Source organism: Corvus kubaryi, unplaced genomic scaffold (genome assembly GCF_017639235.1).
Source record: "Corvus kubaryi isolate FWS band 111438036 unplaced genomic scaffold, C.kubaryi_AGA036_p1.0 132, whole genome shotgun sequence".
Lineage (NCBI taxonomy): Eukaryota > Metazoa > Chordata > Aves > Passeriformes > Corvidae > Corvus > Corvus kubaryi.
This window is the reverse complement of record NW_024580666.1, coordinates 6,465,416-6,479,650: the sequence shown is the minus strand read 5'-3', so window position 1 is coordinate 6,479,650 and position 14,235 is coordinate 6,465,416. Positions and strand designations below refer to the sequence as shown.

The following is a 14,235-nucleotide window of genomic DNA, read 5'->3' as shown; positions in this document are numbered from 1 at the left end:
AAATCCAAGCTATCCAGGAGATCCTGTCAACTTCTGAAACATTCTTATGCAAAGGCACACCTGGAATTTGCACAACCTTAGGCTGATTACCAGAGGGACCTGTAGTTGTACAGGCAGAATAAATAAACAGTGGCCCTGCAGGAAGATAAATTCCTCTAAAAGTCCATCTGTCACTACTCTCTTATCCTTCACATAGAAAAAAAAATAAATCATATAATCATGTATTAACAAGGAATCAACTCAACTAAGCTCAGCAAGATATTTTGGAATTGTTATGTTGTTAATAAAATTATTTTGTATTACATAAAATCTAGAAGGATATTTAATTTCTACAATAAAGAAATCACATTCCAGCCCAGTAAAGAATTTATGTGTATCCTAAATTCTGTGAAAAAAATTAAAGATATGATATGATACTGTCCTGAAACATATAGAAAAACTGAATGGCATGAGGATTTCTTCATACTGAATTCTACCTTCGTCTTACAATAGAGCATTATGCAAAAGTTCAAAGCTTCTAGAAAGGATATAACTGATGAAATAGCAACCCATTATTTTCCCATACATGCTAAACCCTTTTATGACTAGAAAAATCATTCTTTCAAAAAATCTTGGTGGCATAGGAAAGACAGGGGTCTAATTCTACCAATTCAACAGTGTAATACTGTCTCTTTAAGGGGCTGCAGTACTAGAAAAATATCAGCCTTGTATCACCAAGAGGTTGGAAATACCCATGCAAACCCAAATAAAACCAAAGGAGATTTTCATTGCCCTCAGTGTATTTGATCAGACTCTCTCTGAACAGACATAACAGTCTATTATTCATATACAGGTAAATATGAGGCTTTGCTTTTCAAGTGATTTTGCTTATTTTTCTGTGTATTAGATTTCTTACAACGACTCAGCTGTTTAACCTGTCACACTTAAACGAATAATTTACAAAATGCAAATGCAATGGAAAAGGATAAGTACAGTAAAAGCCTGAAACTGTTTAAACTGCAAAAATAGAGAATTTCATTTCTAAGTCCCACCTGTTACCATTGCCAATTTCACCTATTCCTCTTTCTCCACTTACTGCAGCTTCATCTGAGTGATCTCCTCAGACACTGCTTCATTTATTTTAATTGTCTTTACTTCCTTCTCACAGACAATGTCTTTGTTCTGGCATGTTGGTTTTCATGTATGGAAATCACTGGGATGTGGAGGCTAGTGTATTCCCAATGCTAAGTCCAAAGACTGACTATTGTTTGCTGTAGGGAACAACTCTGTAATAATGGCAGCAAGACAGCAGTTAAACTTGCACCCCCATTATAAAAAGAGATCAAGCAAAAAGGCACGGTTCTGATACCAGGCTACACATATGAATAAGGGAACACTGTCTTGACTGAAAGAAAATGAGTTGGAGATAGACTTTAAATCAAGATCTGACATCCACCCAGACGCTACATTACTGATTAAGTAAAAAATAATGGATTCAATGAATATAAGTAAGATTCTTTGGGTCTGTAATACAGAAGGTCAGATCTGACTGTCATACTGGTCTTCTCTACATTTAAACTGTAAGTATGCAATTTTAGCTGAAAATACTAAACAGAGATAGAGGTAAGCCAAGAAAATCATTATGCATAATATTGCAGTTAGCCAGCACAGACTTAATTATAAGAAAGTCATGTGTTTTTCCTTGGGGATTTAGCCTTTACTCATGACCACCACATGTAAGGAAAACAGTACCTTTATTTTTAGTAAGGCTTTCCACTGAAACAAGGGAGGAAAATCTTCCAGTAGCATTTTCTACAACAGAATACCTACAATGCAGCAGTTCAAAGGCACTATAAAATCTAATATTGATGAAATGGACAGCCCTATAATTTTTCACGTTTTACATTCCTTTCAGAGTCTCTCCTCTCTCCAGATCTCAGCGCACAAGGAAAGAAAGAAATTACCTGTAACCAGAGTCTGTCACTTGAGTCTGTTCCACCATTGGCAGTGCACTGAAAAGTAGCAAACTGTCCTGCATTGACTTCCACACTCTGAAGACGCAAGAAATGGGGAGTTCTTGCTGTTGGAAAAGATAAAAGTGCTGAAGTTATGCAAGACCAAAGTACTGGCTACAAAAAATACACCACACAAGCAAAATAGTTCCTCTTCTAAAAGGTTCAAGTCACTGATTGCACATTAGATTCTAGGCTGGTTTACATCCATGCCTGGGAAAGAGCAGAAGAGAAGGGTGATGTTTAATTGCTCCTGCTGTGCAAATTATCTTAGCTCAGCACTCCTCTTGTAATAACAATCTATTAAAAAAGATCATATTGGAAACTAATAATGTTTTGAAGACAAACCTACTGGATGCTTACACTACCAACTGGACAAGCCAGTAAGAAGTTAAGTGATGCTATCAGGGGAACAGGTTTTTCTTTTTAACCAAGTACAGTGTCTGTAGAAGAGATCTTTTAGAATGCAGCCCACCAAACAGCTAAAATACTAACATAACACTCCTCAGCAACTACAGCTGTATTCTTCAAACACAATTCCTTTCAACAGCACTGCAGAAAGAACCCCAAAACACAACACATATTCTCCACATCAGTGCTTACTTTTCATTTAGAAAGAGAAAACAATCCCAGTAAAAATTAAAGCAACATTCCTACAAGTAACCTAATGAATGAAACTGATATTCTAACAAGAACTACATCCACTGAAGGAGAAAAGATAGTGTGTATTTTTGTTTTACTAAGAAGAGTCAACCACATAATACAGAAAAAACATAGATATTTTATACAGAAACCTATCCCTTAAGGCACAGTATTCCCCAGCCTATTCAAATCCTACTGCAGCCAGGCAGAGTTCTTGCATTGTCTATACTAACAGATAAGCCAGGCTTTGAACATTGCTTTTCAACATGAAAATCTTAGTACTAGCGGTACACTGGCAAACTGAGCATCTATTTTCTAGCAGAGCATTACAATAATTTAAAGTGTTGATCACATTTTCTTAAAAAGCCTTATTGCTGGATGAAATTGCATTTTTAAGGAATTTATTAATAGCTAGTGTCAAGAAAAAGTTGCTAAATATCCAGTGCAAGATAGCATAAGAAGGAGGAGATAGAATAAAATAGCTCCAATTAATATCTAAATATGGGATAAAATATTTTCCTAACTACCCTTATGGCAAATTTATTACATATACTGCCTTGTTTTTTCTTAAAACCTTTCCCAATTAGGACAGACAGACAAAATTATCCACTTCCGCCCATCAAACTATTAATGTCAGACTATTCAGTAAAATTCTTCAGTATATTCCCCATTTCTCAGCTGTCAGTTTGGGTTTTTTTTAAATCTGCTTTTACCCCCACTTGATTTTACTGTTTCCTTGATCTTCTTAAACTCTAGAAAACTAGCTTTTCTGAATTACCAGGTATGGCCTAAGTGGAGAAGTGTATTGGGTTTTAAAAACACACACACACACAAACCATAAAACCCTTACCCATCTACCACAACCCATCCCTTTCATTTCTTCGTGCCTACAACCTGTCTTCTGCTTGGTCTTTGTTTGTACTACCCAGGCAACTGCCTATCAAATATTTTTCCCATTTCAATTTTTGTTTATAGAGTTAATAATTCCAGAACTACTTTTTCTGGGAATAAACAGAAAGAATATCATAACGAGCTTTACAAAGTTTTAAACACAGATGAGTTTTACTTCAATTTTCACACTTTTTCCATTTTCTTTAGACAATTTAACTGGATTGATGTCTTAATTTCTAACATTTTAATTACTTCATCAAAGAACTTTTCATTAAAGCTTTTGCATTACAACACTGTTATGTTAGAACTCTATATGCTGTGGGCTATAACTCAGTCTCCACATTAACATGAGCTATTTGCAGGTTTTGAGAATTGATTGGTACAAATGCACAGATCAAACCTCTCAAAATCTGTATAAAAAAATTAGTAAGCTGCTAAAATGATGCTTCAGACTTATCCTACCTGAAACAAGTATATAAATTAAAAATGCAGAAGCACATATACTTTCTAACAAGATGAGAGCCTGCTGTGTTTATTAGAAATAAGTGACTCAGAAATAACAACTGCTGATTCTGCATAAGTGTCTCTGTATTTGAAGAAATGTGTGTGTCTTCTTGCCATTAACACTAAAACCATTTTTATGAGGTGCTTCAGTACTATTCGACAGAGCACTATTTATTTGGAATCACAGCTCTTACTTAAAAGCCACAATAAATGCATACAAGCTCAACATGGTATAAGAGGAACAATCACACAGAAGTTGGTGTCTTCTTCCTCATTCAGTCATTTATTTGGTCAGTAAGATTACAACCTACCATTCCATGTACGACCTTAATAAATCTTACTTAACAAACAGAATATATGTGAAGTAATGATTTAAGTAGTTTGTTCAATTATGTCTTTAAATTTGCGTCATTAAAGCTTTATTTACAAGGTTTGTTTTGACAATTCAGGTTAATTAAGTATTACATATCCTTAATAATGGGATAAAGAAACATATCTGAAACATAAAGAAGTAAAACAGTCCAGAAACTGAGCCATGAACCTTGGGAAGTACCCTAAGCAACCTTGCTTAGCAAAGCCTCAGACCTCAGCCAGCTGAGTTTTCTTCCTTCTAAGCCTTGGAAAAAATAATTTTATATAGTCAGCTGCTGTGTTGTTCACCTGCTCTCCGTAATGTCTCAGAATGTGGCTGCACTGAATTTTTGATGCAGACAGAAAACTCATCAACAAATCTTAGAATCAGAGAACCATGATGACTTGGTGATTTTGTCCTAAAGAGTTGCCATATGGCCCAGTTTGGGTTTGGGGCTCATGCTAAGTGCTGTACACAAGGTGCACCTAAAAGAGATGTCTTTAAAGCCAATAAGGTGCAATGATGCCATGCTAGCAACACTTTATATATACCAGCCTGTATTTACAGCAGTGACACTGTTTTCTGACATCTTCCTCATCTTTTGCTCCACATTTATTGAAGCATAGTGGCACGTTCATTTTAGGGGGTCTGGCTTTACAAGACAAGACAGGTACTTACAACATGGATGTCCTAAAACTTTCACTTCATCAATAGCCACATATCCAGGGTGACCTGAAGTAACCACTTCAAAAACAACCTGAGAAGCAGAAAGAGAATTTCAGTTAGCAGCTTTGGAACACAGGGAATATAAAAATAGTCTGTTATGGAAAAATACATCAATTCTTTCAATATCTTAAGAACACCTGGAAAACAAAACACAATCATAAACCCCTCAATATGTGTTGTTCTTATCACTAAAATTAACCACAGCTTAAATTAAATTTTTCATGTTTACACCATTTTTGGAGATTTACAAGCAGGATCATATATAGCTCACAGCAGAAATAACCAAATCTCCCTATTATTTGGTCTGCCAAAGTAGTTATTTAATAAACACCTTAAGACTGGTATTTTATTTTCAATTCTTTGTCTTGCAGAATGAACTGCTTTTATTTTAAAAACTAAAATTCTGTAGTATACAGAGATTTGCAGGGTATCAGACACAAACACACCTATTTTCAGGAATGTATTTTCCATGCTTTTAATCTTTCACCAAATGCAGTGAATTAAGTAAAGCAGATCCATTTGCCATGGTTTGTTTAATGGCTATAAATAGGTCACAAAATAAATGGACCGTTCTCGTCATTTGAATTGAGTACACTCTAAAGTAAACCTCTCCAAAGTTTGGCAGCCTTAGCTCTGAACATCCCAAGAATGTTCTTATGGAATAGGAGAAAATATGCCAGCAATGTTAGCAGGTACATTGCCAAACCAATGCTCAAGAAGTACACGCTAAAATCCAGGTTGTGATTTTTATTTTTGTTATTAATACTTCACTTTTGCTCAGGAAGTTAACTCTAATTGCTTCTTGTAACTGGTCTTAGGAAGCACCCTGAGGAAGACAAAGCTTAGAAATTATTCTTCACACATATGTTGTGCTTAACCTCGGAACAGATGCACACACTACGTACCATATCCCTCACTGAATGATACAACATGCAAACATTTTATGAGGGTAACATACAGCTCCATAATATATCACAGTATCCTGATGTTGAATAAACACTGTCAGAACACTGATTCTGATTTTAAAACAAACCTTGAGGAGAGAAAAACCTTCATGCCCTTCTGCCTCTGCCTTCTCCCTTCTTTCTCATTGCTCTGCCTGTGGACACCAATCTGTTGTTCTCTCCCAGATTTGATCCTCCTAACCTCTGTCCATTTCTCCCTCCAGTCTCACTGGAGTAAAATTGCTGTAAATTTGGATTAACTTCACCTGGCTGAAAAGGAAAAAATTACTTTTCATTCTAGTTCTGCCTCCTGTCTACACCAAGTTTCAACCTACAGCGCCAGAGTCGCCACTGCATGAACCATGCAGCCAGAAAAAACCACAAGGTGTCAAAGAGCGAAGTCCAAATGCTGCCAAAGAAATTTTTCAGAAACAAGTTCTGCAAGAAAAGGATTGCTCGGTCACAAGCCTCAGTCTGTGGCCTTCTAAATGCTAGATGGCACTCTACTGGCTCTTAAAGCTGATACTATTGATCCACAGCAACAGGCTAAACAGGGTATGGATTTGGCTCCCAGCATTTAGTAGAACATCCAGAGCAACACCATTCAAAATTTCATTCCTACAAAGAAGAAAATCTCCTGATGGAATTGGTCTTAACTATCTTGGGAAGCAGAAGTTCTTAAAAAAGAAAAAGAGCAAAGACTCAAAGAATAACTTGCATTCAGAGACCTGAAACAACTTTTCTAACCGTGATTATTACCCTCATCTTAACAACCTTGAAATGGAAATACAGAGGTGATGTGCACAAAGTAACCCTAAGTTTTAACAGCAGTGCAAGCCCCAAGAATGCAGCTCCTGTTTGCAGCCACTGACCTTTGAAAAAAGAACAAGCGTTTCTCTCTATTAACAAATGCGACAAAGTTGCTCATACTCCACTTGTATAACAATCTCTGGGGAAAAAAAAAATTATGCTGGTGCCTTTGAAAGAAGGCAGAGACTGCTCTGTTTCCTGAAGAGCTACCAAGCCTATTTCAAGCAGAGAACATTTGAAAGACCATAGGGTATGAGAACCATGGCATAGCCCCAGGAACCTGCAGTTAAGGCACAGATGTTGCAACACAGTAGTGGAGAACAGGGAGCAGACAACCAGGCCTCAGAAGTGACGGAGAAGTTTCCCAGGGAAATATGCTGCCACAAAGTAAGTCCCTGAGATAACTGAATCTAGGTATGGATGCAAAGACCTGCCTGTAAAAACACAGTGGGCTGGGGACAGTTACCTTTGTTTTCTGTATTCCCTAGTGGCTTTGAGTTTTCTCTGTTAAGAAGAAAAACACCCCAACAATTAACTTCCTGGGTTTTACTGAAACATAACTTTAAAAAAATCCCCAAAAACAACCCTCTCTTTCTTATGGAGCACTCAGCATAAGAAGAGCAGCACAAAGCCATCTGAAAGGCCTACATGATCCATGATCTCATCACTGCAGAGTAAAGTAGTTTTTTTCAACTACAAAGGTTCTCAACTTTCAGACACGCTAAATTCTATAAAATACCCTGAGGAACTGGCACATGCAGACCTGTGGGGCAGCCAGCCAAACCAGTCAGAAGTTTTCTGCTAAAAATGTTACTGCCAGATAACAAGGTGTAGTGGGTTCGGTTTTTAACCGGGCAGAAACACCAATTTAGTGTAGTGGTTTGGTCCAAAATACTCATTACTATTTACCTTCTGTGAGATAAGAATTAGGAGAAAAGCAAAGCAGGCACCAAACTTGAAAGAATATAAAGAAGTTTATTAACAGACCTAGAAGAGGGAAAAAAAAATAAAATCATACCACACCTTCAGAACTCTTCTCCTCCCCCCACCTTTCTCCCTTTGCCCACTGACAATGTAAAAAGACAACCCTTGAGATGTTCAGTCTGTTTACCACTTCCATAATAGCCTTGTTTAGTCCATTTAGGAAAAGGAGTCTCTCTTGCCCATGCTATGAAAACATTATCACAATGAGACAGCCTCCCGGGTTGGTTCTCTGCTTGCGTGTGAGTCCCTTCCCTGACTTGCAGCTTTTCCCACAACTGCTTTCGAGGGTCCACTCTTGAGCTAATGGGGTACCATTTTAAGGTTGAGCCGTTCAGAAACAAAAGTTCTCTTCACCCATCTCTGGGAGCATTTCATCTCTAAGAACAGAGGCCCTCCTCCTTCCCTGGGAGCAAAGGGTCCTCCTCATCTTCATCTCTAGGACTATCTCTGGGAGCATCTCCAGGAACAGAGGTCTTCCCCTTTCCATGTGGAGTAAGAGTCCTCACCGCTTCCATCTCTCCCTGTTCAAACTTCTCATGAAATTACAGCTGCTTCAGCATCTGCCTATCTCAGCGCAGGTGCTTTTGCTCACAAGTACAAGTTGAATGCTTCACCCCCCATGCCTTCATGAAATTACAACGGGATACTCTGATATATCATAGCTTCACAACAGAATTTCAGTTTTAAGCATCTCCTCTTTCTTCTCCCTCAGGTTTTCAGCTCTTCACAGCACTATAAGGATTAATCTCACCCGGGCCTCGCAGCTGGAATGTCGCTTATCGCTGTTGGTCACATGATCTCTGCCGGACAGCGGTGCAGCTTCAGCTGAATCTTGGCTGCACTGGAGAGGGGGAGCCGGGCTGCTCCGGCTGCCCATAGCAGGCTGTGCAGGCGGTTCCGTGGGTGGAACAGGTCCATTGGCTCCAGGATGGCCGTGGCCTGGCCCAGCCTGGCCCAAGCAGGGCCTGGGCTGGGCCTGCTGGCCCCCACACGGGGCCCGCAGCCACCTGTCCCAGCGCCGGAAACGAGAGAGCGCTCTGCCCGGGGTGTGTCTATTCTTAACTGTGGACCACAGAGGTGGTCACAACTTTAAGTGGCTTAAAGAATTGTCCATATTCAAACTGGCCAGCTGATAGGTTCTGTCAGGTCACAGAGGAAGCTGTAAGCACCCCTTTGCAAGATCACTTCCGAGACTATGCTTTGCCATGACACAAGGACTTAACTGTTTTTTAAAAATGCTGCATAAGAGTGTCTTTCCTAAAGACCTACCTGACTTCCAGCAAGATCAATAACGTGAGCTTTAGAAAAGAATACTTACGCAATACCTGAGTAGATCACAAAATAATTTCTGTAATTCATGACAGGGGAGCTTAGCTACAGTCTCTTGGAGAGGCTTTAAGTACCTCAGGATTGCAATCTACTCACAGACAAAAAACCTTGTAGATTCTAAACATAACCCCATTCCTTCAGTTCATAGGCAGAAACTACAACCCTGAAATAACTGAATAAGAACTGCTAATGACAACAGCAAAGAAAAACTCAATGAATGATCTAAAATGCCTTGCTGTATCTCTAGACAAAATACCAAAATGCCATTACACAAAAAAGCCAGGCAGTGCATCAAGAAAATGCCAGTTGGACATACAACTGAATTACAATTATTGACATTAAAGACAGTATGTTCCAAAGAAAAGTATTACAAATTCAAATACTGTCAATTTAATCGTGCTTCCATTAAAATCAACAGCCAAACTGATACCAACTTTAATGACTGCAACTTTTTATCTCTTCTGACATGGAATATGCTATTTTTTGTAAATGGAAAGAGGCACTAAAGCCAGTAGTGACATACCAAAGAGAGATGCTGACACATGTATAAAAGAAAAAATATACACAAATACAGACTGGTCAGAATGGAATGACAGCAGACCTGAGGAGAAGGACTGGAGGGTGTTGCTGCATGAGAAGGTCAGTATGACCCAGCCACATGCACTTGCAGCCCAGAAAGCCAGCTGTATCCTGGGCTGGATCAAAACAGGCACGGCCAATAGGTCAAGTCAAGTGATTTTCCCCCTCTACTCCATTCCAGTGAGACCCCACCTGGAGTATTGCATCCAGCTCTGGGGCGCCCAAGAAGGACATGAAACCTGTTGAAGGAAGTTCAGACAAGGGCCACGGAGATGATGAGAGAGCTGGAGCACATGTCCTATGAAGACAAGCTTAAATAGTTGGGATCATTCAGCCTAGAAAAGAGAAGGCTCCAGGGATCATAGAATCATGGAATGGTTTGGGCTGGAAGTGACTTAAAGCTCATCTAGTTCCAACTCCTTTGTCATGGACAGGGACGCCTTCACTAGACCAGATTGTTCAGAGCTTTATTCAACTTGGTCTCATTATGGGACACCACATTACAGGTATACATACAACCATATATACATCCTGGAGATATTTCTATGGCCTTTCACTACCTAAAAGGGACCTACAGGAGAGCTGGACTTTTCACAAGGGCTTGTAATGATACAACAAGGGGCGATGGTTTTAAACTGAGAGAAGGTAGATTTAGATTAGATGTTAGGAAGAAAATCTTTACTGCGAGGGTGGTGAAACACTGGCACAGGTTTCCTGAAGAAACTGAGCCCCATCCCTTGAAGTGTTCAAGGACAGCTTGAATGGGGCTTTGAGAAACCTGTTTTTATGGTAGGTGTGCAAGACACAGCAGGAGGTTGGAGCTAGATGATCTTTAAGGTCCCTTCCAACTCAAATCATTCTATGATTCTATGAACATGACAGTTCATTCCAAGTATAGTAATACAATCCCTCTTCTGTTCACAGGCTGTGAAATACTATCAACTGCTGTAAACAAATTCAATATTTTGTTTTATTTAAATTGATGAATGAAGATTATGGACTCAAGTATCTAACTAAGCATTTTTCCTTTTTAAATTAAAAAAGGAATTCGATCCTATGCATTACAGGTTTCTGAAAGCTCTGGTAAGAGAGCTACATGCTGTGAGAGAGAGACCTGAGTAACACTTCTGGTAGCCCATTTATTCACTGAAAAGCTTACAATAGGGATGTCAAGACTCTTCACAAATCTGGATCAGTTTTCCTAGTAATTTCACTAGAAATAAAACCTAGAAACTCAATTCATATCCAGTTTTCTCCATCATTTCCCATTTGAAAAGTAGCTTGGCTTGTAAACATTAACTTTTTTTACTCCCACCTCCAAACTTTGCCTTTTCTCACAGCTGATGCAACACCTGCAGGCAATACAAAAGACTCCAGTCAAAACAGAGAAAACACTCCAGCAATGTCAGACTGGGCGGCCCTTGGATTTTTTGCCTATTATTCCGCCACCTTATCAGTCCGGAAACAACTGGTTAAAACACGGAATTCATTTGCTCAGGAAAAACTGCTGAACACTGCCCTGAGAGTTGTTTTACACCGTTCTCTCCGTCACAGGCCTGCCAAACAGGAACCAGGGAAGCGGCTTAGCACTGCACTGTCCCTGATCCTCCCTGCTTCACTGAAGAGCAAAATTAGCTTTTCATTCCTGCCACTTCCCCTTGCTACATAGGAACAAAGAAAGGGAGTCTGCTCACCAACATAAATGCTTACCGCTGAAAATGTGCGACTCAAGATAACTCGTTTGTTCCGAAGAACAATAGAAATAAACAGGTTTTGTTGCCACACAACCTCACTCCATAATTCCTGCCTTTGTTGCTGTAAAATTACAACACTTTCAGTCAAAAGGTGGATTGTACCTAATATAAACACTGTCCTTCACACGACTTAAAAATAGCCCTTTGCAAAAACAAGAAAGAGAAAGGAGTATTAAGAAAGCTGCTTAAGCTCAGGCTACAGTCCTGCCCCCCTGCATCCCCAGTGAGCAGGCAGTGCTGCATCACATGCTGCACTCTCCTCTCTCCCTGCTCTGCTTTGCCACATGGAGCACCTTTCTTTGACTGTACTTTATAAAGCATTGGGAACAGTTTCTCTCCAAAAAATTGGCACTGACTTGTACCCTGTGGGTTGAATTCTTCTCCCCTTTCTGACTCATCCTAGGGACTATCTGCCTTATCACCAGGCCACAACAGCAGCAACTGCTTTCTCATCAAAGCCATGTGAAGGGAGGTTCCTGACTTGATCCTTCCCAGGCCCTGCAGAGGTCCATCACAGCTTATTGATGTGGGCTGCCTAAAATGTGTTCAGGCCTCCCTGGCTGGGAATTCGCTTCTTGCCATTTCCCTTCCCACCTCTCACTCCTGCACAGCTACCACCTGGCCCTCTCACGCGCACTCAAGCAGGTGAAACAACATTTTGGTGGTTGCCGCCAATCCGAGACCACAAAGGAACAAGCAAGCCAGACTGAAAACTGAACTCCTGATACTATGGCTTATTAAATCTTTGTCTTCTCTGTTTTTAAACCAGTTGCTGTCTTGTATTTCTCTACTGAAAGCCTAAATGTTTTTCTGGTTTAGGAGCAAGGGACAGGAAAAAGCAACAGAGCCTTGTGCACGTGACAAAAAATGCATGCCTCCTTACTTGTGACCATTTCTAGACTGCTGGGGTTTTTAAATTTAGGTACATGGTTTGCCCTGGTGCATCCTTCTCAAAATAGCTATTGCCAAAGCACATAAGTCAATGAAGAAGAGCTATTTAAGATGCCTGACACAGGTTTGTGATTCAAAATGCAATATGCATTTCAAAGTTTCTTTGGAGTTCAAAGCACAGTTCAGGAACTGTGTGTGTGCAGTTGAATGCAACACACAAAACACACAAAAATGTGAGCCTAACCTTTATTGCACAAGAAGCTTAATGCTCTGTCCTAGACGAGGATTTAAGTACATTACATGAGGCAAACTCCAAACAAAACATGTACAAAGCAGGTTATGAAAAAATGTATGTTTAAGTCCAGATTTTAAAAGTTAGGTTGGATCTACTGCTTCTTATTCCCTAAAGTCCTCATTTACAGGGGAAAGTGTCAGAATGGTAAAGGGTAAATCTCATCTCTGTGAAGTGATACCATGCAACTCCTTTGTGTCCTTACTAAAAAGGATCAGGAATTACTGCCAGGCTCTTACCCCATTTTCTCATTCCAGCTTCATAGGATTTTAGGTTTAAAGACAGTGCAGTGGTACAGACAGTTGTGTTACTCCACTGGAAGCTATTTTTAATCCTTTCAATTCCATTTCTGGATTTTAAATCTGCAGCATTTGTTGTTTTGTTTAATCAAGATTTGTTTCAGTTCACTGCTGCCATGACTGACTTCCAGCAAAGTACAAAGAAAATAATTCAAAATATAAAAACTGATAGGGGAATGGTGTGTGACTTGCAGTGGAGCTGTGCAAAATTGCTCGCTTGAAAGGTTAGAAGCAGGGAACACAAGCCACTTACCAGACTCAACTCTGTAGTAGCATTTTGCATATTGTAATGTTCCAAAATGGCAATACTTCTGAAATGAAAAATGTATTTTAAATCCTACTAATTGGTCTGAGAATCATTAACTAACCTAGGGGAAACAACCCTGAAATCACCAGATTTTACTCCTGCTAAAAAATCCAAATGAGAAAAAACATCCAAAAATTAAAGAAAATAAAAACGTACACAAAAAAAAACCCCTGTCACCCTCTCCTCACTAGGTGAGCAGCCTTTTCATGACTTGTATCTCAAAGCATCAATTTTAGAGCCTCTCAGCTTATTGAGACTGATCCCAAGAATCTAAAAACAATCTTGCCACTAACCAGAAAAATCTGTGTAACATTCAATTCTCTTTTTCTGTGTATATTCTAATTCTACTCAAGTTAGGAGGAGGGTGAAGGTCTTAGGAATTATGTGAAGCTTAGTTTTGTTTGCAGGCTGTCTCCAAAGGCACGATAAACTCCTTGATGCTCTTGCTTAAGATGCACCAAGTAGACAGTAGCTCAGTAAAGCAAACAATTTCTCCCATGACCAATGTTAAAAAGAGGAAGGCAATGCTCCCTCAGGGGGGCACTCCTACAGCGGTTTTATAAAACAGAAATAAGACTAGTACCTGCAGAAATACACCAGCTACTTCAAAACAAATAGCTCAGAGACCAGGAGGCACAGCAGAAAAGAACAAGCTGTGCTGATTATCTTGGACTCTCAGAAGGTGTTTGGCATCTTGAAGCCATGTTACTGCAAGTACACTGTTATCACTAACTGGACAGCAATGCAGACATAACCCAAAATCAATGGCAGATGTTAGGCCGCAGTACTTGGAAGATCATTAATTATGGAATTAACTACATCATTAATCATCAGAATACTTGACAATTTAGATAATCAGCAAGTAATCCACAATTAGTGTTGTTACAGGCAGGTTATAATTGTGATTTGTGATATATATGTAGTACAGCTTACCTATGGC

General features: G+C 39.5%; 1 protein-coding gene across 13 annotated transcripts in view; it reads right to left on the bottom strand.

Moving 5' to 3' along the window:
* PTPRM (protein tyrosine phosphatase receptor type M) overlaps nucleotides 1–14,235 on the bottom strand; it is a 454,918-nt gene that overhangs the window by 301,163 nt on the left and 139,520 nt on the right. For all 13 annotated transcript variants that reach the window (XM_042031127.1, XM_042031137.1, XM_042031118.1 and 10 more), the window contains exons 4-5: nucleotides 5,059–5,137; nucleotides 1,944–2,059 (exon numbers count right to left, since the gene is read on the bottom strand). In XM_042031127.1, coding sequence (XP_041887061.1) covers nucleotides 1,944–2,059; nucleotides 5,059–5,137 — 195 coding nt within the window. The remainder of the gene's footprint in view (nucleotides 1–1,943; nucleotides 2,060–5,058; nucleotides 5,138–14,235) is intronic.